Source organism: Dendrobates tinctorius, unplaced genomic scaffold (assembly GCF_039654945.1).
Source record: "Dendrobates tinctorius isolate UK_male_01 unplaced genomic scaffold, ASM3965494v1 ptg000043l, whole genome shotgun sequence".
NCBI classification, from domain to species: Eukaryota; Metazoa; Chordata; class Amphibia; order Anura; family Dendrobatidae; genus Dendrobates; species Dendrobates tinctorius.
Window position 1 is genome coordinate 3383323 of NW_027361711.1, and position 25772 is coordinate 3409094.

At 42.9% G+C, this 25772-nt stretch overlaps 1 protein-coding gene across 6 annotated transcripts in view; it reads left to right on the forward strand.

Annotated features, from left to right (window-relative positions):
- The window catches only part of LOC141088999 (uncharacterized), a 422573-nt gene that overhangs the window by 76530 nt on the left and 320271 nt on the right, over positions 1-25772 (forward strand). For 5 of the 6 annotated variants that reach the window (XM_073575283.1, XM_073575281.1, XM_073575284.1 and 2 more), the window contains one exon: positions 19071-19168. The exons of the other annotated variant lie outside the window; for it this stretch is intronic. In XM_073575283.1, the coding sequence (XP_073431384.1) occupies positions 19071-19168 (98 nt within the window). The remainder of the gene's footprint in view (positions 1-19070; positions 19169-25772) is intronic. 6 annotated transcript variants of the gene reach the window in all.

The following is a 25772-nucleotide window of genomic DNA, read 5'->3' on the forward strand; positions in this document are numbered from 1 at the left end:
GGACAGCGGTGGTGGGACAGTGCTGCCTAGCCCACGGTATAGGAAACAGTTGGCTGTAGGCGTTCCACCCTCCTCCTCCTCCTCCAGAAGTGAAAGCTCATCCACAGAGCACAATCGCACGAGCACTCCATCCGCAGCTGCCAGTGGGTCGCCCTCCCAGGGCTGTGGGGTACTCGGTACCAGGCCCGATGAGCTTCAATGGGAGATGTCACGGCAGCTGGGACCCGACCCGTGGCCCTGGGCGCCCATTGTAAAAGGAGTTGTTGCAGTGTGCTTATGGTGATGAAAGTTTATAAGTGATTCGTGATGCCACCTGCAGTGTTCGGCAATGAAGATGTAAGCCGACGCTGCAGACAGATCCTCTGGGACAGATGGTGTGATGCAGCAGTGATGTTATAGCCCTCCACAGGCAGGGCTGGAGTCCCAGGGCAGTGTAGGTGAAGTGACATGTAGATGGTGTAGTGTCAGGCGCATGGGATGTAGCAGTGCTGGGCAGGTTGGCGCAGGAATAAGTGGAGGACACCATGGCATGTAGTTCCAAAGCTTTACTCACAGTCTGTTGCAGGTACAGGTGCCCGCATCCGTGCCGTGTCCTCCGGGTCAGGCGCTCAGCCAACTTCCAGGCAAGATGAAATACTCCTATCCAACACTCCGCCAACATATGTGCCTATTCTGAACGTCTCCTCTTATAGCGCCTTTGAATGAAGTACTCCTAGTACTGAGTTACACTGGAGTTCCTCCAGTCAGATGTTCCTATGAACTCTACTTGTACGGCAGACAGCTGTAGCCTGCTTCGGGGACTCCTTGCTACCAAGTCCCGGCTCTCTCTTATGTTGCTGTTGTGCCCCCAAGTCTTGAGTGGGAATAAAGTGGTCACTACTTCTATTCCTCCGGTGTCTGCTGCAGGACCATTAGTATCCATACAACCTCGGGGACCGGACCCCGGCCTTGCGCTTAGAACTTGAAAAGGGTTCTCCTCTAACCCAGGTCCTTGTTCTCTTATTCTCCTTACATTCCGTGCTAATCCTTCTTCCCAATGGAGAATCAAGCTTCCTTTCTCTGTCTCTTTCCTGTGCCAGCAGACCCAGATCACTGTGACCTGCTACAGCACTTCCTTCTTCCATTCCTCTCCCGGGGATGTTCTCTGTCTCACTCTCTGTCCTTCTACATCCTCACTCACTGACTGAATGAATGACTGACTGACTGACTCAACTCTTCCTGCTCTTTTATGTGAACTAAACTCCACCCACCTCCCAGCACATTTCATGTTCCAAGCAGGAAGCCACCAAGGGGTGCTATGCTACACTCCAAGCAGGGAGCCGCCGAAGGTGCTTTGCTACACTACTTTGTGGTGTGGGGTGCAGGTGTTGGAGCGTGTTCTGGTGTCTCCACCTTACCTGGATGGTCGTGTACCACACCTAAGGAGGAGGTGCAGTACCTCTGTGGCGACTGAACCCTCAGGGGCGCCACACCAGTGTTGCACACGAGGTGTCCCACTATCGAACAGCTAGTGGTAAGCGTCAGCAGGCTGTGTTGAAGATGATGTGTTTGGGTGACAATAGACACACCGGAGGTACTGGCCGACTACTTTCAGCGACAAACTGAGTCATGGCTGGGCAGTCTACATCTTGAGGCAGGCAAGGTAGTTAGTGATAATGGCCGGAATTTTGTGGCAGCCATAGCCCTTTCAAAACTCAGACACATACCTTGCCTGGCTCACACCTTGAACCTGGTGGTGCAGTGCTTCCTCAATAATTATCCAGAGTTAACAGGCCTGCTCCATAAGGTGCGAAGACTGTGCTTGCACATCCTCCAGTCGCCCATACATTCCAGTCGTATGCAGAAGCTGCAGTGATTGCTCCACCTTCCCAAGCACCGCCTAATTATCGACGTTGCAACAAGGTGGAACTCCACCCTGCACATGGTTCAGAGGCTGTGCGAACAGAAGCAGGCTGTAATTCATTTGTGGGAGGATACATGGGCAGGCAGTTTGTAGGCAGACATGGAGTTGTCTGGTGTGCAGTGGTCGAAGCTGAAAGACCTCTGTAAAGTCCTTCAGTGTTTTGAGGAATGCACACGGCTGGTAAGCACAGACGACGCCATCATAAGCATGAGCATCCCACTTATGAGTCTGCTCATGCAAACTTTGACGCGCATTAAGGAGCAGGCGTCTGCAGCCGAGGAGGAAGAGGAGGAGGGAAGCCTTGATGACAGTCAGCCATTTTCTGGTCAGGGAAGGCTCGTGGACGAGGTGGAGGAGGAGGATGATGGGGATGATTATTTTGGGGAGGAGGATGCTTCTCAGGGGGGCAAGAAAAAATGTTGGCATGGCAAGGTCAGGTACAGGGTTTGTGCGTGACTGGAGGGATGTGGATTTGCCAGAAAGTGCTCCTCCACCCAGCACTCGCAGTGCATCATTGACACCTGGAACATTGGCCCACATGTCTGATTATGCCTTGCAGATCCTAAAAGTGGACCCCCTGCATTGCCAAAATGATGAACGATGATGACTACTGGTTGGCCAGCATCCTGGATCCACGCTATAAAGGCAAATTCCAAAACATCATGCCACAGGAGAACCTAGAGCTAATATTGGCTAACAACCAAGCAACTCTGGTAAACCGTTTGTTTGAGGCATTCCCAGCACACAGCGGCGGTGATGTCTTTCCAACAAGTCGTAGGTGGCAACATGAGAGAGGTGTTCGTGGTGCACACAGCCAAAGTGGTGTTGGACACAGGGGTTTCATGACCATGTTGTGGACTGATTTTTCAAGTACCGCTCACACGACTGGTAATACTGCATCAATTGAAAGTGACAGGAGACAGCAGTTGTCAACTATGGTAACAAACTACTTTTCCTCCCATATCGATGTTCTCCCTCACCGGTCATTCTCCTTTGACTATTGGGCCAGTAAACTTGATACCTGGCCTGAATTGGCACAATATGCCTTACAGGAGCTCGCTTGCCCTGCTGCTAGTGTGTTGTCTGAACGAGTCTTCAGTGCTGCTGGATCAATCCTGATAGAAAAAAGGACCCGTCTGTCGACCCAAAATGTAGATGATCTAACCTTCATTAAAATGAACCATGCATGGGTTTCAAAGGATTTTGTCCCACCCTCCCCTGCTGACACGTAGGTTGCCAGAAAAATGGCTTGCTTTTGTCCTCCTCTTCCGCGGACTTCTCCAATTACTCCATTTGCAGCTGCTGAATGTCCAACATCAACATATGCCAATTTTTCCACCTCCCTAACTGGGCTGCCTCCCCCCACAGGGACGGGGTCACCACCTGGCACACACACCCGTGTGAGTGCCATTGCCCTGGACAGGAGGGTGGGCACACTGTTTGGCAATGGCTCTGGCACAAGGTTCCTCATAGTAGAATCAAGTGTCTCTGACGGTGGGGGTGCACACCCGCCGTCAGACAGACCGGTGTACTATGAGGGGCCCTGTGCCAGTGCCGTCGCCAATGAGTGGGCCCCCTGTTGTGAACTCATTTTCTGGTTTACCTCTGGCTTCTGGTGAGAGTGGTGGAGCTGGCTGTGTTGACAGAGGAGTCGTGAGTTCTCCATCCGGGCTCCCTCTAGTGGTGACAGTAGGTAATGAAGCTGATCTAAATGGCAGAGACCTACCACCTGAGGAGGAGGACTGTGAGTAGACATCAGGAGTCTCTGACTGGATTTAAGACAGCCGACTCCCTAATTTTGTGCATGTGATTTTTTCCTGCCCTGAGGTTCTGGTTTCCAGTTCTGTTCCTGCCTTCTCAAGCTAAGTGTGCTCTGCTATTTTTTCACTTGAGATTTGGTCTGGTTTACTCAGTTTTTGTGGTCAGCCAGCCCCTGCTGGGGCCGTAGGAGGATTTTTTCCTTAATGGAGATTAAGCAATTGTCTGATTGTGTGGAGCAGCTCGCTGCTGAAATGCGGGGAATTTCCGCCTATCACGCTCAATCACATGCTGTTGAACCAAAAATCCCTACTTCTGATGTGTTTTCTGGGGATCGGTCTAAATTTTTGAATTTTAAGAATAATTGTAAATTATTTCTTGCCTTGAAGCCTAACTCATCGGGGAGCTCTGCGCAGCAGGTTAAAATTGTCATCACCTTGCTGTGCGGCGATCCCCAGGATTGGGCGTTTTCTTTGACACCTGAAAATACTATTCTGACTAATGTGAATGCATGTTTTCAAGCCTTGGGGTTGTCGTATGATGAACCTAATGCTATTGATCAAACTGAGAAAGCCCTATTGGCATTGAACCACGGTCAGGATTCTGCAGAGTTATACTGTCAAAAATTCCGAAAGTGGGCGGTCTTTACTACATGGAATGATGGTGCCTTGGCAGCTCTCTTTCGCAAGGGTTTATCAGAAACCGTAAAAGATATTATGGTGGGATTTCCTGTTCCCTCTGGTCTTGACGATTCTATGTCATTAGCCATTCAAGTTGATCGGCGTTTACATGAACATAAAACTACACGAGAGGTGTTGCCACCTTTTCAACAAATGTCTGAACCTATGCAATTTGATAGAGTTTTGTCTAGGGTGCAACGTCAGGAGTATAGAAGGCGTAATAAGCAGTGTTTTTTCTGTGGAGATGCCTCTCATATTATTTCTGTCTGCCCTAAATGAGATAAACGTTTTGCACACACATTTGCTGTGGGTGGCGTACAACCTAAGTTCCTTTTGGCAATTACTCTGATCTGCTCCTTATCCACATTTTCCGCCAAGGCTTTTGTGGATTCAGGAGAGGCTTTGAATCTGATGGATTTGGATTTTGCTAAACGTTGTGGTTTTCCCATGATAGCTCTGCGGACTCCTATTCCTTTGAGGGGTATTGATGCTACTCCTTTGGCGGAGATTAAACCTCAGTTTTGGACCCAGGTGATAATGCGGGTCGCCCCAGACCATCAAGAAAATTGTAGACTTTTGGTACTGCATAATTTCCATGATACTATTGTTCTGGGTTTTCCTTGGTTGCAAATCCATAATCCAGTTTTGGATTGGAAATCTGTGTCTGTGGTGAGTTGGGGCTGTCGGTGTGCTCTTGGTGACACTCCTGTTTTCTCCACCTCTCCCCAGTCTCATGATGTTCCTGATTATTTGGCTGATTTTTATGATGTATTTAGTGAGAGTAAGTCTGCGTCCCTGCCTCCTCATAGGAGTTATAACTGTGCAATTGAGTTGAGGCCTGGGTGTAAATTTCCCAAGGGTCGGCTTTTCAACTTATCTGTACCTGAACACGAGGCTATGCGATCTTATATTAAGGAGTCGTTGGAGAAGGGTCATATTAGACCATCCTCTTCACCCTTAGGTGCTGTGTTTTTTTGTGGCTAAGAAAGATGGTTCATTAAGGACTTGTATTGACTATCGTTCCGTTAACAAGATTACGGTTAAATATCAGTATCCGTTACCCCTGATTTATGATTCATTCTCCAGCGTTAAAGGTGCCTGCTGGTTTACTAAGCTTGACCTCAGGGGGCGTATAATCTTATTCGCATCAAGCATGGGGATGAATGGAAGATGGCATTTAATACTCCGGAGGGACATTTTGAGTACCTGGTGATGCCTTTTGGGCTCACTAATGCCCCTTCTGTCTTCCAATCCTTCATGAATGATATTTTCCGGGACTTTGTGGATAAGTTTTTGATCATCTATTTGGATGATATTCTGATCTTTTCCAGTGATTGGGATTCTCATGTGGAACATGTTCGGACTGTGTACTGAATTTTGAGGGAGAATTCCCTGTATATTAAGGGATCGAAATGCCTTTTTGGTGTACAGAGGATGTCATTTTTGGGATTTATTTTGTCTCCGTCAACTATTGAAATGGACCCGGCCGATGTACAGGCCATTTATGATTGGGTTCAGCCCACTTCTTTGAAGGCTCTCCAGAAGTTTTTGGGTTTTGCTAATTTTTATCGTAAATTTATAGCTAATTTTTCTGGTATTGCCAAACCACTGACTGATCTGACCAAGAAGGGCGCTGATGTGCTGAATTGGTCTCCAGAGGCTGTTTTGGCATTTCAGGAGCTGAAGCGGAGGTTCACTTCTGCTCCGGTTTTACGGCAACCTGATGTCTCACTTCCATTTCAGGTAGAGGTAGATGCTTCGGAGATTGGTGCAGGAGCTGTTTTGTCCCAAAAAGATCCGGTGACTTCTAAAATGAATCCCTGTGTCTTCTTTTCCCGAAAGTTCTCCCCATCTGAACGCAACTATGATGTGGGGAATCGGGAATTGTTGGCCATGAAGTTGGCATTCGAGGAGTGGAGACATTGGTTGGAAGGATCTAGACATCAAATTGTGGTCCTCACTGACCACAAAAATTTGATTTACCTCGAGTCGGCCAAACGCTTGAATCCTAGACAGGCTAGGTGGGCCTTGTTTTTCACGCGTTTTGATTTTGTGGTCTCCTTTCTTCTGGGCACTAAGAATGTTAAGGCAGACGCCCTTTCTAGGAGTTTCTTTGCTGATTCTCCTATTGTGACCAAACCTACTACCATCCTAGGTGAGGGGGTAGTTCTTTCTGCCATCTCGCCCGATTTGAGACGTGCTCTGGAAGAATTTCAGGAGGACAAACCTGAACGTTGTCCTATTGGAAAATTGTATGTTCCTGACCAGTGGAGGAAGAGAGTGATGTCTGAAGTTCATTGCTCCGCAATGGCTGGTCATCCAGGTATTTTTGGTACCAGAGATTTGGTGAGTCGGTCTTTTTGGTGGCCCGCCTTATCTCGTGATGTCAGGAATTTTGTGCAGTCTTGTGGGACTTGTTCCCGGTCTAAACCCTGTTCTCATTCTAGTGGGTTGTTGATGCCCTTGCCGGTGCCCAAGAGGCCATGGACCCATATCTCAATGGATTTTATTTGGGCTCTTCCTGTCTCTCAGAGAATGACTGTTATCTGGGTGATTTGTGATAGATTTTCTAAGATGGTCCATCTTGTACCACTCCCAAAGCTGCCATCTTCCTCAGAGTTGGTGCCTTTGTTTTTACAACAGGTGGTTCGGTTGCATGGGATTCCTGAGAACATTGTGTCGGACAGAGGAGTCCAGTTTGTCTCCAGATTTTGGAAAGCTTTTTGTTCCAAGCTGGGAATTCAGTTATCCTTCTCCTCTGCGTTTCACCCACAGACCAATGGGCAGACTGAGAGAACAAACCAGACTTTGGAGTCCTATTTGAGATGTTTTATATCTGCTGATCAGGATGATTGGGTCTCATTTTTGCCCTTGGCCGAATTCGCCCTAAATAATAGAGCTAGTTCTGCCACATTGATGTCGCCCTTTTTCTGTAACTTTGGGTTTCATCCTCGATTTTCTTCAGGGCAAGTGGAATCTTCAGCCTGCCCAGGTGTTGACACTGTGGTAGAGGGAATGCAGCAGATATGGGACCAAGTGGTGGATAAGTTGTCCCTCTCTCAAGAAAAGGCCCAGCGGTTTTCCAACTGGCATAGGACCATTGGTCCCCGGTTTAAAGTGGGTGATATGGTTTGGTTGTCGTCTAAAAATATCTCTATGAAGGTTGCGTCTCCAAAGTTCAAGCCAAGATTTATTGGACCTTATAGGATTTTGGAGATTCTTAACCCGGTTTCTTTTCGATTGGCTCTTCCAGTTACGTTTAAGATCCATAACGTGTTTCATAAGTCTCTGTTGAAGAGGTTTGTTGAGCCAGTGGTTCCTATGGCGGCACGTGTTGTTGAAGGTAATGTGGAATATGAGGTAGAGAAAATACTGGATTCTCGTCTGGCTAGACGGAGACTCCAGTATTTGGTCAAGTGGAAGGGTTATGGCCAGGAGGACTATTCTTGGGTCTCTGCCTCTGACATTCATGCCGATAGATTGGTTCGTGCTTTTCACCGGGCCCATCCTGATCGGCCTGGTGGCGTGGATGAAGGTTCGGTGACCCCTCCTCAAGGGGGGGTACTGTTGTGAACTCATTTTCTGGTTTACCTCTGGCTTCTGGTGAGAGTAGTGGAGCTGGCTGTGTTGACAGAGGAGTCGTGAGTTCTCCATCCGGGCTCCCTCTAGAGGTGACAGTAGGTAATGAAGCTGATCTAAATGGCAGAGACTTGCCACCTGAGGAGGAGGACTGTGAGTGGACATCAGGAGTCTCTGACTGGATTTAAGACAGCCGACTCCCTAATTTTGTGCATGTGATTTTTTCCTGCCCTGAGGTTCTGGTTTCCAGTTCTGTTCCTGCCTTCTCAAGCTAAGTGTGCTCTGCTATTTTTTCACATGAGATTTGGTCTGGTTTACTCAGTTTTTGTGGTCAGCCAGCCCCTGCTGGGGCTGTGCTGAATTTCCATTCTTATGTCTCTGTTTATGCCAGTTTGCTTCTTGTCCCTGATCAGATTGGTCTCTTTTTGCTCTGTCTTCAGAATATACCAGAGTGCTGATATAGGGAATTGAAGTCTAGCGACTTCAGGGTTTTTGTCATCAGAAAGTGTTGGACATTTTTTTGGCAGGGTTTTGTGCGTGATTGCAGACAGCATCTTTCCTTTCCTGTCCTTTCTAGTTAGTGTGGGCCCCATCGTTTGCTCAGCTTATTTTTCTATCTGTGTTTGTGTTTTCATCTTTTCTCACCGTCAATACATGTTTGGGGGGTTTGGGTTCTGCTCTGGGGCAGTTTAGATTTCCCCTTTTCTTGCTTTAGGCTTATTTAGTTCTCCGGCTGTGACGAGGCGTCTAGGATCATCGTAGGTATGCTCCACGGCTACTGCTAGTTTTGTGGATAGGATCAGGGGTCTGCAATCTGCTTAGTTACCAACCTCTCTGGTTTTCTGTGGCTTAGTTTGTTTTTGTTTTTCCTCCTTGGTGACTCATTCATAACAGCCCCCCCTGCTTGCTCAGGATCACAGCACTTGCATAGTTGAAATACTTACCTCTCCCTGCTCCACCGCCGTGACGTCTTCCTCGTTTCCTGACAGTGACATTCTAGTCAGAGAGCGCGATGACATCACGTCTGTATGCCCTCTGCCTAAACAGTCCAAGTGCAGTGAGATGGAAGATGGGGACAATGAGGAGTCCAGACTAGTACAGGGATTCCCTAGCGAGGAGATTTATTTAATTGTTTTCAATGTTGGGACAGCTATTTTTGGGGAGCACTATACTCTGGAGAATGATATATGAGGCCCACCATACACTGGAGCATTCCAAAGGTGGACATCAGACACTGGAGCAGCATTTACAGGGCCCATTATGCACTGGAGCATTAGAAATGGGGCCCATTATATATGGAGCATTATTTGGGCCCATAACACAGTGGAGCTTCATCCATGGGGACCAACATATACTGTAGCATTATGTGGAGCTCATCATATACTGTTTCAAACATTATATGGGACCAATGATTCTGTATGGAGAAATATATTGGCCTCATTACTCTGTATAGCGCACTATGCGGTGGCCATAATACTGTATGGAGTAATATACTGTCCATTTTTGGAGCTATTGGAGAATTTAAAATGGATATCAGTCATGAGATGTAAGAAGTGAAGTATTTTTCATTGTACTATACCACTATTTCTCTGCCGTATCAGAGGATCTGAATTGTGGCATGTGTTAAAGGAGCCCATTGACATTCTTTGACCCTGGGCCCACGAAAATCTGGAGCCAGCCCTACCCCCCCACAACTTTAGCCAAATAACCCCCAGTTTTCAATGCCTAACTATTATTATAAAGTAAATTAAGGTTGACAAGCTTAACTAATAAGAATTGATGTTTTGGCATTAAAATGGGCACTGTAGGTGTGTTTCCTGTCCTCCACTCACTGCCGACTTTTCTTCCCCATTGACTTGCATTGGGTTTCGTGTTTCAGGCGGCCTTCGACTTTTCACGATAATTGGCCGATTTCGTTCGACCCGACTTTTGAGAAAGTCGGGTTTCATGAAACCCGACTCGACTCGAAAAAAGGCAAAGTCGCTCATCTCTAATAACAGCGTGAAAACATCCCACTTCAATAACTAAGGATATGTCCTGTCCTCAATGTAATAAAGTGACAAACAAGTGTAACATCATTTATTTTGTGCCATACAATTGAACTTTTAACATGTTTGCAAAAAAAAATCATTTCTATTTGTTGGCAGCGGATTATTCAGGATACTCTCCAAGTGTGTGACAACAGAGCTTCTTTATTCAGAAACAATCAGGAACAATATATGATAAGCTTAACAGATCAGAAATAAATCATTTGTGTGTCTCTATCTGTGCAGCATCTACAGCAGGCTGCTTCACTCATACACAGACACAGGAAATACAGTCACAAGCTCTCCCTGTGTGAGCCTCTGGGAGTTTTTTTTAAACTTTACAAACAGCATACAAATCTAGCAACTGAACACTCATAGACAAGAATGGAGTTGCTGCACCAAACATATTCCAAAACCCACACTCAACAACTACTTATCCTGTTAGTCCCATTGCGGTTCTGAAATCCAAAAACTTGGCTCTTGATAATGGCTTTGTTATACCATCAGTTATCATCTTGTCAGACTCGCAATAAACAAAGGTGGTGATGTTTTACATCAATGTGCTTAGTCCTTGCACTAATCTTCTCACTGCTGGCAAGTTTAATGCATCCTTGTTGTCCTCATAGTTAACTGTTGGTTGAGCTAATGGCTTGCTAAAATCTTCCAAAAGTTGTTTCAACCAAATTTCTTCTTGACTTGCATAAGCAGCAGACATATATTCTGCTTCTGCAGAAGATAATGTGACTGACACTTGTTTTCTGCTGGACCAAGAAAATAAATTTTCTCCTAACTTGAACAAGTAACCCCCCTTTGATTTCCAATGACTCGAATCTCCAGCCCAATCTGCATCCGCATAACCTCTGAGAGTGTGATCTCCTGATGCAAATATCTTAAGATCTAGCCTTTAAGTTTCCTTAACCCCTTTACCCCCAGGTGGGTTTGATTTACTATTTATGGCGGGTTTTTATATTTGGCAGCTGTCACACACTAAAAGACGTTTTTTATTGAAAAAAATAGTTTTTGCATCACCACATTTTGAGAGCTATAATTTTTCTATATTTTGGCACACAGTCATGTGAGGTCTTGTACTTTGCGGGACGAGTTGACGTTTTTATTGGTACCATTTTCAAGCACATGACATTTTTTGATCACTTTTTATTTCGATTTTTGTGAGGCAGAATGAACAAAAAACAGCAATTCATGAATTTCTTTTGGGGGGGCGTTTATAGCGTTAAGTGTGTGCTAAAATTGGTAAAGAAGTTTTATTCTTCAGGTCAGTACGATGATAGCGATACCTCATTTATATAATTTTTTTATGTTTTGTCGCTTTTATGCAATAAAAACTATTTTATATAAAAAAATAATTATTTTTTCATCGCTTTATTCTGAGAGTTATAACTTTTTAATTTTTCTGGTGATGGAGCTGTATGGGGGCTTGTTTTTTGCGGGACAAGATGACGTTTTCAGCGGTACCAGGTTTATTTATATCCGTATTTTTGATTGTGTGTTATTCCACTTTTTGCTCCGCAGTATGAAGATAAAGCATTGTTTTTTTGCCTTTTTTTATGGTGTTCACTAAATGGGTTAACTAGTTGGACAGTTTTATAGGTCAGGTCGTTACGGACATGGCGATGTTAAATATGTATACTTTTATTGCTTAGATTTTTTTAATTAAAATATTTATTTATTAATTAAATAAATATTGATTTTTTTTTATTTTTTATTTTATTTTTTAAAAAATATTTTTACAATTATTTAATTTTTTTATTTCATTCTTACTTTTACACTTTGTCCCACTATGGGACACTCATTTTGTGCAGGATGATCACTTATATGGCATGCAGATTTGCATGCCATATAAGCTGTCAATGCTCCACTCTGCACACTTACCTCAGAGCCTTCCTGATATGCACTGTGCATGACAGGAAGTCTCTCAGCTCTGGTAACTCGGATGTCAGAACGACATTGGGTTACCATGGGAGCAATCGGGACCCCGCATCATACCGCTGGGTCTCCGATCCAAAGGCAGAGGGGCTGTCAGAAATTTCGAAGGTCCTTAGTGCTGGTTGAGAATTTCACATAGCTTTGCAATTTCCTTTTCATCTTGATGAGACATGATTACATCGTATACATAAAGGAGAACATACATCCACTCCTTCGCTACATTTTTCATATACAAACATGGATCAGCTTGAGATCTTTTAAATCCTTCATCCATCCAGACTTTGTTCATTTTCGAGTTCCATGGTCTTGCCAACTGCTTAAAGTGAACCTGTCACCAGTTTTTGATCCTATGAACAAATGCCACTACCTTTAACTGCTCCTGTGCTGCATTCCACAAATGTGTCTGTCAGCGCCTGACTCCCCCAGTATGCCCCCCCAAAATACCATTTAATGTGCTCCCGCGCTGTATGTAAATTAGAGTGGTCCGGTCTGATGGGCGTCTTTGCTGCGGCATACGTTCCTCCTCTCTGTTCCTAATCGCGTCCTCCTGCTTTGATTGATGTGATTGTGGAATGCAGAACAGGAGCAGATAAAGGTGGTGGCATTTGTTCATAGGCTCAAAAACTGGTGATAGGTTTCCTTCAAATCCATAGAGAGATTTTTGCATTTTTCAAACAAGGTGCTCTTCACCCTTTTTAATACATCCCTCGGGTTGGCTCATGTACAACTCTTCTTGAATGTCACCATGTAGGAAGGCTGTTTTGAAGTCAAAATGTCTCACTGTCATCTATTGAACTGCTGGTACCGACATTAAATTTCTGAATGTGGTTTTCTTCACAACTGGAGAAAATGTAGCATCATAATCTTCACCATACTTTTGTGAGTACCCTTTTGCGACCAATCTAACCTTAAATAGGTGAACTTTACCTTCTCATTCATATTTGTTTTTGGAGACCCACTTACATCCTATAGCTCTTTTTCCTTGTGGTAACTCAGTAAGCTCCCATGTCTGGAGTCGGTGAAGGGACTCCATCTCTTCATTAGCAGCTTTTATCCACTTCTGCTCTCGTGGACAGGCAGTTTTTGCATCACTTGCCATGACTGTGGCTCTGGTTCAGAAAGTGTTCTGACCACATAAGAAAGACATCTAGCTGGGATACCTTTGTTTGGCCTTTCTGATCTCCTGACTGGAGGTTTACTTGGTTTTTCTGTGTCTTCCTTGGTGGCTTCAGAGCTTATTCACACTTCAGTGTTTTCCTTTTCGGTGTCTGGGTTTGGTGATTGAGTTTCTTTTTCTTGTTTCTTAGGTTGAATAACTGGTGTAACTTCATGGAATTTGAGCAATACAGAGTTTTCATCAATCACTACATCTCTGCTGATTGTTACAGTGTTGGTCTCTGGGTGCAGGATTCTGTATCCCTTTTGAGTTTCGCTATAGCCCACCAGGACTCCTTGCTTTGTGTGTGATTCCCACTTGGAATGCTTTTCTTTGGGAACAAACACAAACGTTTTGCTTCCAAATATCCTGAGTTGCTTCAGGTTAGGATTCTCGCAGTTGCATAGCTCATACGGAGATTTATTTCTGGCTTTACCTGGCACTCTGTTCTGAAGATAGCAAGCTGTCATGATGGCTTCTCCCCAATACGTTGTGGGTAGATTTGCATCAAACAACATACTTCTTCCACCTTCACAGAGAGTACGGTCCTTACTCTCTGCAATGCCATTCTGTTCTGGGTTGTATGGAATGGTAGTCTGGAACACGATTCTATCCTTTTTCAAAATGGTTTGCACCTTACCACTTGTATATTCGGTTCCATTATCTGCACACAGGGCTTTTGGCATTCTTCCAAATTTGTTAAACACTACAGCAAGTTTCTGTGGAACTTCATCCTTACTGTGAAGCAGGTAGGCGACTGTATATCTGGAGTAGTCATCAATAATTGTGAGAAAATATCTCTTCTTGCTAGGATTTTGAACACTCATTGGACTGTGTACATCTGTATGTATCAAGTCCAATGGCTGTGCAGATCTAGTGGTGCTAATTTTAGGGAAGGATTTTCTGGACATTTTCCCTTTAAGACAGCTAGTGCACTTCATCATTTGACTACACTTGTTGATTTCAATACCATTTGCAGTTTGAGTTAGCTTCCTTACTGCTTCTGGGTCTCTGTGCCCAAGATGTCTGCGCCATACATGGATACAGTTCTTATGCAGATCTTGTCTAGCACTGTGCACTCTTTCTTTGCATTTTAGCTGATAAAGTTCGTCCTGGATTTTTCCTTCTGCAAGAGTGTGACCCTTATTTGAGATGATGCAGCTGTTATATTTAAAAGTAACTACATACCCTTTTTACGTGAGCTTGATTACTGACAGAAGATTGCTTTCAAGGCTCGGAACATACAGATTGTCCTTTATTGACATCTTTCTCCTATGTGCTGAGGAAACTGGACAGTGGAGGTAGATGTCTCCTACTCCTTCTGAAGTCATGTATCCACCATTAGCTAAGATTACTTTTTCTGACTTGCTTTCATTAAGGTCAGTGAAGAAATACTTGCTATTCGTCATATGGCTGCTTGCAACAGAATCTATACACCATATATTCTTTGCAGATGGGCCTGTGCTGGCATTAAATGCAGCATCAACACATTCAGAATATTTTTTTACAGGTGTTTTTACCCTTTGATGACTGTTCTAATTTTTAAGCTGACTCATTTTTGCTTTCCAAATTCTGCAGTTTGCTTTAAGGTGGCCAGGCTTTTTACAGACAAAACATGCACGAGTTTCTCTTAGATTGCTCTTATATTTAGGGAAATCCTGTGTCTTTAATGATGTTTCTGCTCTGGATTCATTACTGCTGCTTACATGCTTTTTCTCTTGAATTCATCCACAAGTTTGCCTTTAACATAATCTAGTGTCAGCACATCATCTGTCCGTGCATCTAGTGCAGTCACGAGTGTGTCATAACTCTCTGGAAGACCACTTACTAGAAGTGCAGCAACATGAAAATCTTTAATTTCTTCTCCAATACCCCTGAGACGCTCCACAATCTCTAGGGTGTTTCTTATATGGTCTGGCATATTCTGTCCATCACTTAGTTTAGACTGATACAACTTTCTCATGAGATGAAGCTTATTGCTGAGATTTGATCTTTCATGCACTTTCTGTAGCTAATCCCATATCTCCTTTGCAGTTGCACACTTGCATATATCCACAATCTGATTATCATCTACACTGAGGGAGATCGTGCTTTGTGCTTTCTGATCCTTCTGTAGCAAATCATCTGGTAATGGATGAGGCACTTGTTCCTGAGCATATTTCCACATACCTTCTCTTATGAACAGCATCTTTACCTTGAATTTCCAGGACTGGTAGTTCTGGTTAGTGATGCTTGGCATTGAGAACTTGACAGGATTGCTGCTAGTGGACATCTTCTCTGTTGCTCTGTGCTGCTTTTGCTTTGGCCTTCTGTTGCTGTATTACTCTGGGGTTCTGTGTCACTCTGGGCCCATAACCTGTTGGCAGCGGATTATTCAGGATATTCTCCAAGCGTGTGACAACAGAGCTTCTTTAATCAGGAGCAATTAGGAACAATAAATGATAAGCTTAATAGATCAGGAATAAATCATTTGTGTGTCTCCATTTGTACAGCATCTACAGGAGGCTGCTTCTCTCATACACAGACACAGGAAAATAGGAAATGCAGTCACATGCTCTCCATGTGTGAGCCTCTGTGAGTTTTTTTTAACTCGACAAACAGCATACAAATCTAGCACTTATAGACAGGAAAGAGGTTGTTGCACCAAATATATTCCAACACTATTACAAGAATTTGGTGGAAATCTACTGTCATGTTGAAGTTGTATGAATTGATTACTGATCTGCACAACGTCAAATAAACCTTAGCCCTATAATGTTCTTAAAAATGTTCCTTACACCTAAGCTTGAAAATGTCTCGTAAAGCCTATATTCACTTTATTTTTTCCCATATACATACACACAAAAAAATCAGATTATATCATGCTATTATATTTCTTCCATCATAAGTTATGCATGTTTAATAGTGCTTTTTTGGATTTTCAAGAAACTGGTGAGGGGACTGACCCACTGAACTTATATACAGAAATCCTTTACTTTAGAAATCCCTTGTAATATTTGAGGGCTATGGCCATGTTATGGCTCCATACAATCTCCAAGCTGAAAAAGAAACATTATATAGAATCCATAGAAATGAAAAGGGTTTCCTCCGTATGTACCTCTATATTTTTCAAATTTCATATGAAAGGATAAAGGAGACGATGTCGTGTTTTTTTTTACCAGAAATCTGCCATATACTGTAACTGTTTGAAAGACACAGTCAACTGCCAACTTTTTGAAAAGCGGGAGAAGCTTAGGCGGGTCAGGGCGTGTACACGCACAGCCAACAAATTTATCGTAATTTACATCACAAAAGACTGAACAAATATATAATTCCGTCCATGACTAAAATACATTTCTTGTGATGTCACACGGCAATTGAAAGATGTACCAATAAAAGGCCTATTAAATAATTAGGCACATATTACTCTAGTGCACCTTACATCAAGAGTTGAGTGCAAAATTCCAGTCTTGATGCATTAGGGCTATTGAGTCTTTTGCACCATTGAAAGAGATAATTGGTCCCTGCTGCACTGCTTTGCTCACTGGGCATGGTAGGGTAGCATACAGAAGCTGCATGGCTCTGTGTAAGATGCCCTATGGCATACATGGTCATGCAGGATTTGTGTAGACAGCTCTGCTGAGTACGCAAGGCTTTGGAGTTTATTCAAACAGTGGGGAAAAAAATATTTAGTCAGCCACCAATTCTGCAAGTTCTCCCATTTAAAAAGATGAGAGAGGCCTGTAATTGGACATCATAGGTAGACCACAACTATGAGAGTCAAAATGAGAAAATAAATCCAGAAAATCACCTTGTCTTATTTGGCAAGATTTATTTTTCAAGTTATGGTGGAAAATAACTATTTGGTCACCCAAAAACATGCAAGATTTCTGGCTCGCACAGACCTATAACATCTTCTTTAAGAGGCTCCTCTGTCCTCCACTCATTACCTGTAGTAATGGCACCTGTTTGAACTTGTTATCAGTATAAAAGACACCTGTCCACAACCTCAAACAGTCACACTCCAAACTCCACTATGGTGAAGACCAAAGAGCTGTTGAAGGACACCAGAAACAAAATTGTAGCCATGCACCAGGCTGGGAAGACTGAATCTGCAATAGGCAAGCAGCTTGGCGTGATGAAATCAACTGTGGGAGCAATATTAAGAAAATGGAAGACATTCAAGACCACTGATAATCTCTCTCGATTTAGGGCTCCACGCAAGATCTCACCCCATGGGGTCAAAATGATCATAAGAACGGTGAGCAAAAATCCCAGAACCACACAGGGGGACCTACTGAATGACTTGCATAGAGCTGGGACCACCGCAACAAAGGCTACCATCAGTAACACACTACATCTCCAGGGACTCAGGTCCTGCAGTGCCAGACTTGTCACCCTGCTTAAGTACATGTCCGGGCATGTCTGAAGCTTGCTAGAGATCATTTGGATTATCCAGAAGAGTATTGGGAGGATGTTATATGGTCTAATGAAACCAAAGTAGAACTGTTTGGTAGAAACAAAACTTGTCATGTTGGGAGGAGACAGAATGCTGAGTTCCATCCAAAGAACACCATACCTACTGTGAAGCATGGGGTTGGCAACATCATGCTTTGGGGTTGTATCTCTGCAAAGGGACCAGGACGACTGATCCATGTAAATGAAAGAATGAATAGGGCCATGTATCATGAGATTTTGAGTGCAAACCTCCTTCCATCAGCAAGGGCAGTGAAGATGAAACATGGTTGGGTCTTTTAGCATGATAATGATCCCAAGCACACCGCCAGAGCAACAAAGGAGTGGCTTCATAAGAAGCCTAAGAAGCATATTCCCCTTTTCACATGTAAAGCGCCATGGAATAAATGGCGCTATATAAATGCATAATAATAATAATAATAATAATAATAATAATAAGTGAAGGTCCTGGAGTGGCCTAGCCAGTCTCCAGATCTCAACCCCATAGAAAACTTTTGGAGGGATTTGAATATCCGTGTTGCCCAGCAACAGGCGCAAAACATCACTGCTCTAGAGGAGAGATGCAGGAAGGAAAGGGCCAAGATACCACCTACAGTGTGTGACAACCTTGTGAAGACTTAAAGAAAACGTTTGACCTCTGTCATTGCCAACAAAGGATATATCACAAAGTATTGAGATGAAATTTTGTTTCTGACCAAATACTTATTTTCCACCATAATATGCAAATAAAATGAAAAAAAAACAGACAATGTGATTTTCTGGATTTTTTTTGTCAGTTTGTCTCCCATAGTTGAGGTCTACCTATGATGTAAATTACAGACGCCTCTCATCTTTTTAAGTGGTGGAACTTGCACTATTGCTGACTGACTAAATACTTTTTTGCCCCACTGTATATACGATCAATATATATAACTAGCTGAAGAGCCCGGCGCTGCCCGGGCATAGTAACTAACTGTGGTTAGTTATAGCAAATTATAATATACCCATCATACATATTCGCCATCCCATAGTCCCGTGCCCATGTACCCATCATAAATATCCACGATAAATAACAAAATATTGAGATGAACTTTTGTTAATGACCAAATACTTATTCTCCACCATAATTTGCAAAATAACTTTTGCCAAATCAGACAAGATGATTTTCTGGATTTGTTTTCTCATTTTGACTCTCATAGTTGTGGTCTACCTATGATGTCTATTACAGGCCTCTCTCATCTTTTTAATTGGGAGAACTTGCACAATTGGTGGCTGACTATATACAGTACTTTCTTTCTCCACTGTACTTTATTCATTTTTCACTGGTTGCTGGGAGATGCTTGGGTAACTTCCATTGTTTTTTTGCAAATAAAAAATGATTGACATATGCATTTTAAATAGAAACACATGGACTAAAAATACATGAAAAACTGATCCAGCACATTGCTGAATAATGGTCCATTTTTTGAGAAAAAAAAATCACTGTTGCGTCAATGAGCCTAATGCATTTTTTTTTTCATTTTTAATATGTATCCACTTTGTACAAACACCAATGTAATGTTTTAACCCTTCCTCATCTTCATTATCAGGACATGTCCTTCCCCCTGCAGCTGGTTTACGAAATGCACGTAATACTCCAGACACTCATTCAAATGAGGGAGAAGATAATCTGCAGAAAGCTGACAATGTAAGATTTACCTGATGAATGCTAAGCATTTCAGCCTTTTATACTTCTGAGATGTCTACTGGAATATTGATGATTTATAGTCTACCTTCATCGTGGAGCTACTCCTTTGTTCTAATATTCTATGAGATTAGAGGATGAGTTTTTACCAGAAATACCATCACTCTTGTCTGCAGGCAGAAAGTGAAAAACTTACAGGTCAAGTCTTCTCATCTCATACTATATGGAGGGTCATGTGGTGTACAATATAATATTTGAAGGGCTTTGTGGGTGCCAATATACTATAAGCAAGCATTATAAAGTATGAAGGTTTGTGTGGGGTTCATCATACTATGTGGGGACCATTATACAGTGAGGTGTGGGGCTATTATACTGTATGTAGGCCCATTATACTGCATGGAGGGCTGTGTTGTGGTTGTAACACGTTGCGGGATGCAGTGACGGACAGGATGCAGAGCAAGGGTTATCAATTTTATTTAACAATGGGATACTCCATGCAGGGAGGCAAACAGTTAAATGAGGGAGTAAACAGTTCAATTTTGCAAAAGATATGCAGGGTTAAAGAACAAGGATCAGGTAACGGCAGTTCTGGCGTATCCTGCAGGGAAGTCAATAGCGCCAAGAACGGCTGGCGCAGTGTTTGTCCAAGAGGGTCCAGTAGGCAACGAAGAACCATCTTCTGGTGGCAGTGGTCGGTCTCCGGTACCTTCCGCTGAGCCCTTAGTCAATAAATTGATGCTGCCGAGTCAATTAAAGCCGCAGCGCTCTCTGAGTCCAATGTAGACCGGCAATTATAAACTGGCAAAATCAGGGAACAAGTGTCTGCCCCGTACCTGGTCGGTCCCTCTTATGTGGCACATGCGCTGTACTCATGGACATGGAGCATACGGCGCCTTGCTTTCTGGTAGCCACCAGGCACACTGCACCCCTCTCTCTCTAGTCCCCGCTGTTTCCGGCAGGAGGCAACGGACGCCGGCGTGCGCACTGCTGGTGCTCACAGCATGGAGCACTTCTCTCTCTGGACTGCTACAGAACGCCCGGCTCCTCTCAGTGCAGCGGTCCCTCTGCAGACGGTGGGACCTGTTGTAACACCGGCACTTGGTCGGGGGGAACGGAGCGCCAAACACCCTGCTGCACACGCTTTTTCTTTTATATCACCCCGCCTCCCCGGGTCAGGAGGTTTGTCCGGCTTCTTATTTCTTCCCCCAGACAACAGGGGATGCAGCCTCAACAGTTCCGGACCCGGCAAGCAGGTACTCGCAGCACAGTCTTCCCTCTTATATGGTCATAGTTAGAGAATAATACTGTGTTGGGGGTCACCATACTTTGCCAGGGGAATTGAGATGGTGCACAGTCGGGTCATCATACTGTGCATGTGGAGGGTACTGTGGAGGGATTACCAGGTTTCATCAACGATTCCCCTCTGAGTTTAGTAACAGCTTTTTATTGACGCTACAACTCTTTGGACTTTGTTAAAGACCTGTCATAAGGTAAAAAGTGGCCATTGTTTGCTCTCATTTTATTCCTGCTACTTCTCTGATAAATATTTTTTTTTAATCTACTACACAGTTCCAGAGAAATGGACTTTTAAATTTAGTGCTGATTTTTTTGGTCTTCACCAAAGGGGTGGTGCTCAAAGGATTCTCTAGCAACTTGTCCTGAATAATAATAAGAGCCCAAACTGGCCACTGTTTTCTTAATGCCCTAAGTGGCTGCTTTCTAAATATTCCTCTCTCGCCTAAGTAAATTCTGCTTCTAAGCCTTATCTGCATACTGCTTCTTCAAGATGTCGGTGGACCTGCCGAGGTTTTCCTAGGCAAAGCTGCTTAAGGAAAAGAGATGGCGGTCCCAATGGATACTGCCAAAAGAGCGAGAATGCTACTTCTTTAACCACTTCACAGCTTCCTAACCTTGAAGCAGTTAACAGAAGCAACAAAAGACTGATTAAGTACACAGCAATGTAATTTTACATTACTGTGCGTTAGGGAAGAATCATAAGGCCATATAACTTGGATGAGGACTGCAACAAAATGCTCTAACTGGCCATCAGCCTTCCTGACCCCAATGTGATGGCATGTATTTCTATGCAGCTGTCACGCTCAGGTCAGGAGAGTTCCCAGCCAGTCTAAGCATTGTGTTGCATTCCTCATCCAAGTTATACGGCCGTCTGATTTTTCCCTTATGTTTATTGTTTTGCTGTGGGTTTAAGGCGTTTTTTCAGGTGTATTCCAAGCAGAATCCGCTTGAAAAAGAAGTCATATGCACATACCTTTACTATAGCAGAATGGGCCATTCCATCACTAGAGCAACCGAACCTTCTTTTCAGAAAGTATATCCACTGCTGAGTTGACAAATAGGAATAGAAGTTTCACATTAAACCTTCAGCAATAAGAAACAAACAGAAGAAAGCGGAAAAGGTATTCTAACTCCAGTTAAAAAATATTCATTTATTCAGAAAAAAAATTGACAAAGAATGCTCCAGTTGCGTTCGAAATGCATAGCTTCATGTTCTCCATTTGATGGACTCTCTATACTGTATCATGTTCTGACATTGGATGGAACTCGTCACAAAACGTTGTCGTTTTTTTTAAAAAAGAAAAAAAAATTCTGAATATTTTTTGATCAGAGCTGTAATACCTTTTCTGCTTTCTTCTGCTTGTCATACTTCTGGTCAGGATGCATATCGGAGCTCCACTCCAAGAACCGCCAAAGGTGGCCTGGCTAAACTTTTTTCTTTTATAAAAAGCAAACTACTGTGAGAATGTATAATTTATCAATCAGTTAAATATTTGTTATAGGGTACAAGTCATACCATTTTATTCTTGCATTTGAATGTGTTATATTACCAATAACACTAAAAGAAGAACCTGCTGTCATTATTGACTGACATTATTATATTTCTATTGCGCCGCCATTAGAAGCTGGAAGGTCACAGAATGCTTCAAATAATCAGCTTCCATGTAAGCTGCGCTTGTCAGAAGGGCTAGTGAATAATTATTAACAAGTCACTCTGGAGGTCTCTCCGTAGGGATGGGGGTATGAATAACTAAGGTTAGCAGATGGCTTCAGGTCAGCGGGGACAGATGAGTGAATTTTCATTAACTGCCAGTTTATTGGATTATGTGATGTAATTATCTATAAAGGTGCTTTACTATCGGTTATGCTGCTTATTGGCCTGTTCATCATGATGATATGTGCAGTGCATGGTATGAGGAAGAGATTGCATTTGTAATCTTCAGGAATGGCTTTATTATACCATGGCTCCATTTTCTGTAACATTTTCTAACCAACGGATATTAAGTCAACGACAACCCTCTATGTCTTTTTTGATTGATTCAAAATAAAAAATCCCTTAACTAGCAATGCCTCGGGGTAACAGCATGTCCGTCAAGATCAGCTTTTTCAACCACAAGCAATGTCCATGTCATGGAAAGGTCAAGAACTGGTCCACCAAAGAATGAGGTCTGCAACAAAACGACCAGTCTTATTGCTTTACCAGCCCCTCAGTTCTTTTTTTTTTTCACAATGTGACATCTCAGTCAACCCATTTTCCCTACTGTGAGTGAAAGCATGTGTTCCTCTGTCCGGTATATGCACACTGGGTGTAGACAAACAGGAGCTAAAAAATAAACACCCCCCTTGCTTTCCCTGTGCTTGTTTCCCATTGTCATGGATGACAACTACCTCATTCAATATAGAAAAGATACAGCAATACTTGACTGGTTTTGCGCAGGTATGTTTGTTATTTTGTGTGCATTATGGTGATAAAACCTTCATTAATAAATAAAGTGATCACTGCGCCTTATGTAACTTCTATAGGCCATATTTGATATGGTGTGCTTTTTTTTTCCTTATGCATTGACTCTGACATTTTTATGTATAACGCAAGGAAATAGTCAAGTACATTTGACTATAACCTTACAGAAGTCCCTAGAGAGTAATTAAATGTTCCCTTCATATAATTTTGATCCGCCTTTGCAAATCATGAATTTTTGTAATATACGTCATTACATTATTTTGCCTCTTTTTTCCCAAACACTATGCTGCAGTGATGTGGTAAATGAGTGGTCTGAAACTAACATTGATTTTCATCCAAAATGAATCTCTGTTTATTTTACACTAATATAATAGTTTTACTGATATGGTTTAATCAAAAACTCCCTACCTTCCCTCCATAATCTAACTGCTTTATTTCATTTTTTTTTATTTACCTATTTTTGTTTTGACAATGCTTTGACAATACCCAATGCATGATGGGACGCTCAAATGGGATGTTATCAGGGGGCACAGGCTCTGTCCCCACCCAGAAATAAAGTGTCATCAGTTACGTCTATTTCAGGGGTTGGGCTAATTCCTGTTCTATGGAGCAATTCTGCCTTATGCTCAGTATGTGCTTCCTTCTTACTGTGCAATATTCTTCTCAATGCACAGTGACAGTGCACACGCTCAACAGCTCTTATTAGAATTGATGAGCCAGCAATCGAGCGTACTGTCCATGCCCTGAAACAGACGCCACTTCCAGGGGTGAGACTGGTCTCTGCTTGCCGCATTCTCCCTTTACAAAGTGCACAACTAACGAGCCCAGCCCCTGAAACAGACATCACTGATGACACTTTGTTTCAGGGTGGGGACAGAGGCTGTGACTGTGACTACAGCCTCTGCCCCCTGATAACACCCCATTTGTGTATCCCAGCATGCACTTGGGATTTTCAAATGTAGCATCATCAAAATTATTATTATTATTTATATAGCACCATTGATTCCATGGTGCTGTACATAAGGGGTTACATACAAATTACAGATATCACTTACAGTAAACAAACTTACAATGACAGACTGATACAGAGGGGAGAGGACCCTGCCCTTTCAGTCTTACATTCTACAGGATGGTGGGGAAGGAGACAGTAGGTTGATGGGTTGCAGCAGTTCCGGTGCTGGTTGAGGTGATATCTCCGGTAGTGGTGAGGAGGTAGCGGGGTCATTGCAGGCTGTAGGCTTTCTTGAAGAGGTGGGTTTTCAGGTTCCGTCTGAAGGATCCGAATGTGGTTGATAGTCAGACATGTTGGGGCAAAGAATTCCAGAGGATGGGGGATATTCCGGAGAAGTCTTGGAGACGGTTGGGTGAGGAGTGAATAAGTGTGGAGGAGAGAAGGAGGTCTTGGGATGACCAGAGATTACGTGAGGGAAGGTATCGGGAGATTAGTTCAGAGACATATGGAGGAGACAGGTTATAGATGGCCTTGTAGGTCAGTATTAGTAATTTGAACTGGATATGCTGAGGGAATGGAAGCCAGTGAAGAGATTTGCAGAGGGGAGAAGCGGAGAAGTAGCGAGGAGAGAGATGAATTAGTCGGGGGAGCAGAGTTAAGGATGGAAATTAATTAAAAAAAAAAATGTACAATAAAGCAGATATTTTAGAGAGAGAAGGGTATGGACTTTTAATTAAAACATTTTAGAAAAACTATTATGTAATTAAAATAAATAGACATTTAGGATAAAAATCAATATTAGTTTTGACCTTTGATGCAAGATCCGGTGCAGAGCCCGCGTCATTTCTGGCACATGACAGCTGATCAAGCCATGATTCACCTGCTGCTTTTAACATGTTAAATGCCACTGTTAATCTCTGACAGTAGCATTTAACATGCTTGTGCCAGAAGCCTGTCACTAACCCCACCAAGCCCCGCTATGTGTAGCACAAGCAATCAGAAGATCGCAGCTTCAAGATGCTTAAGGAGACTATTGAAGCAAGTAAAAAGTAAGTGCAAAAAAATGTTTTTAAAAATATTAAAAACGAAAACATGGAAAATGGCTTGGGGGTGAAGGGGCTAAGTGTTGAGTTCAAGCTCCTTAAGAAAAAGATTTGAATTTTTGCTCAACAAGTATTTATATTTTTTTACAATAAGAGGCCAGGTCTTTTCCTCTCTGCTTCCCTCCCCACACTCAGAGAGTCAAAGGCTCTAACACAGATTGTTTGGAAACAGATTATGGATTCTTACTGAGCAGCAGTTGAAAGAAAAATATTCAGAATTGAGAGTCCTCAGTGGTTGATACCTTTTAATGGCTAACTGAAAAGATGGTAAGACATTGCAAGCTTTCGAGACTACTCACGTCTCTTCTTCAGGCTAGACTAATACAAAATCTGAAGAGTCACATATTTATGCACAACACAGCACAGAAAAAATGCAATGGATAAGACAAGTGACGTGAAAGAATACATTTTGGGAGCATGAATTACGGTAGATAATTTAAACAGTACTGCAGCAATGGTGTTTGGGAGTGAAGGCAACATAAAGCATCTAAGTATATTACCAAAATGCATAACTTTGCAAATGCTGATCAATACCTAATTTAAAAAAAAGTTTAAATATTCTTTAAGCTTTGGCCAGCATTACACTATCTACATATATATTTAATGCAGAAAAACATGTGCCAAATATATAGCCTGAAGTTTAAAGGGTTTTCGCACAATTGGCAGCCTAAAGCAGAACCAAGGGAAGAGTCTTGAGGAGATCATTTGCATATTCCCAGTGCCTTCTGGGATAAGTGAAGAGTCTCCACGAGCTCAATGATCACTCTTTTCAGCTGAAAAGAGGAAATCGGGAAA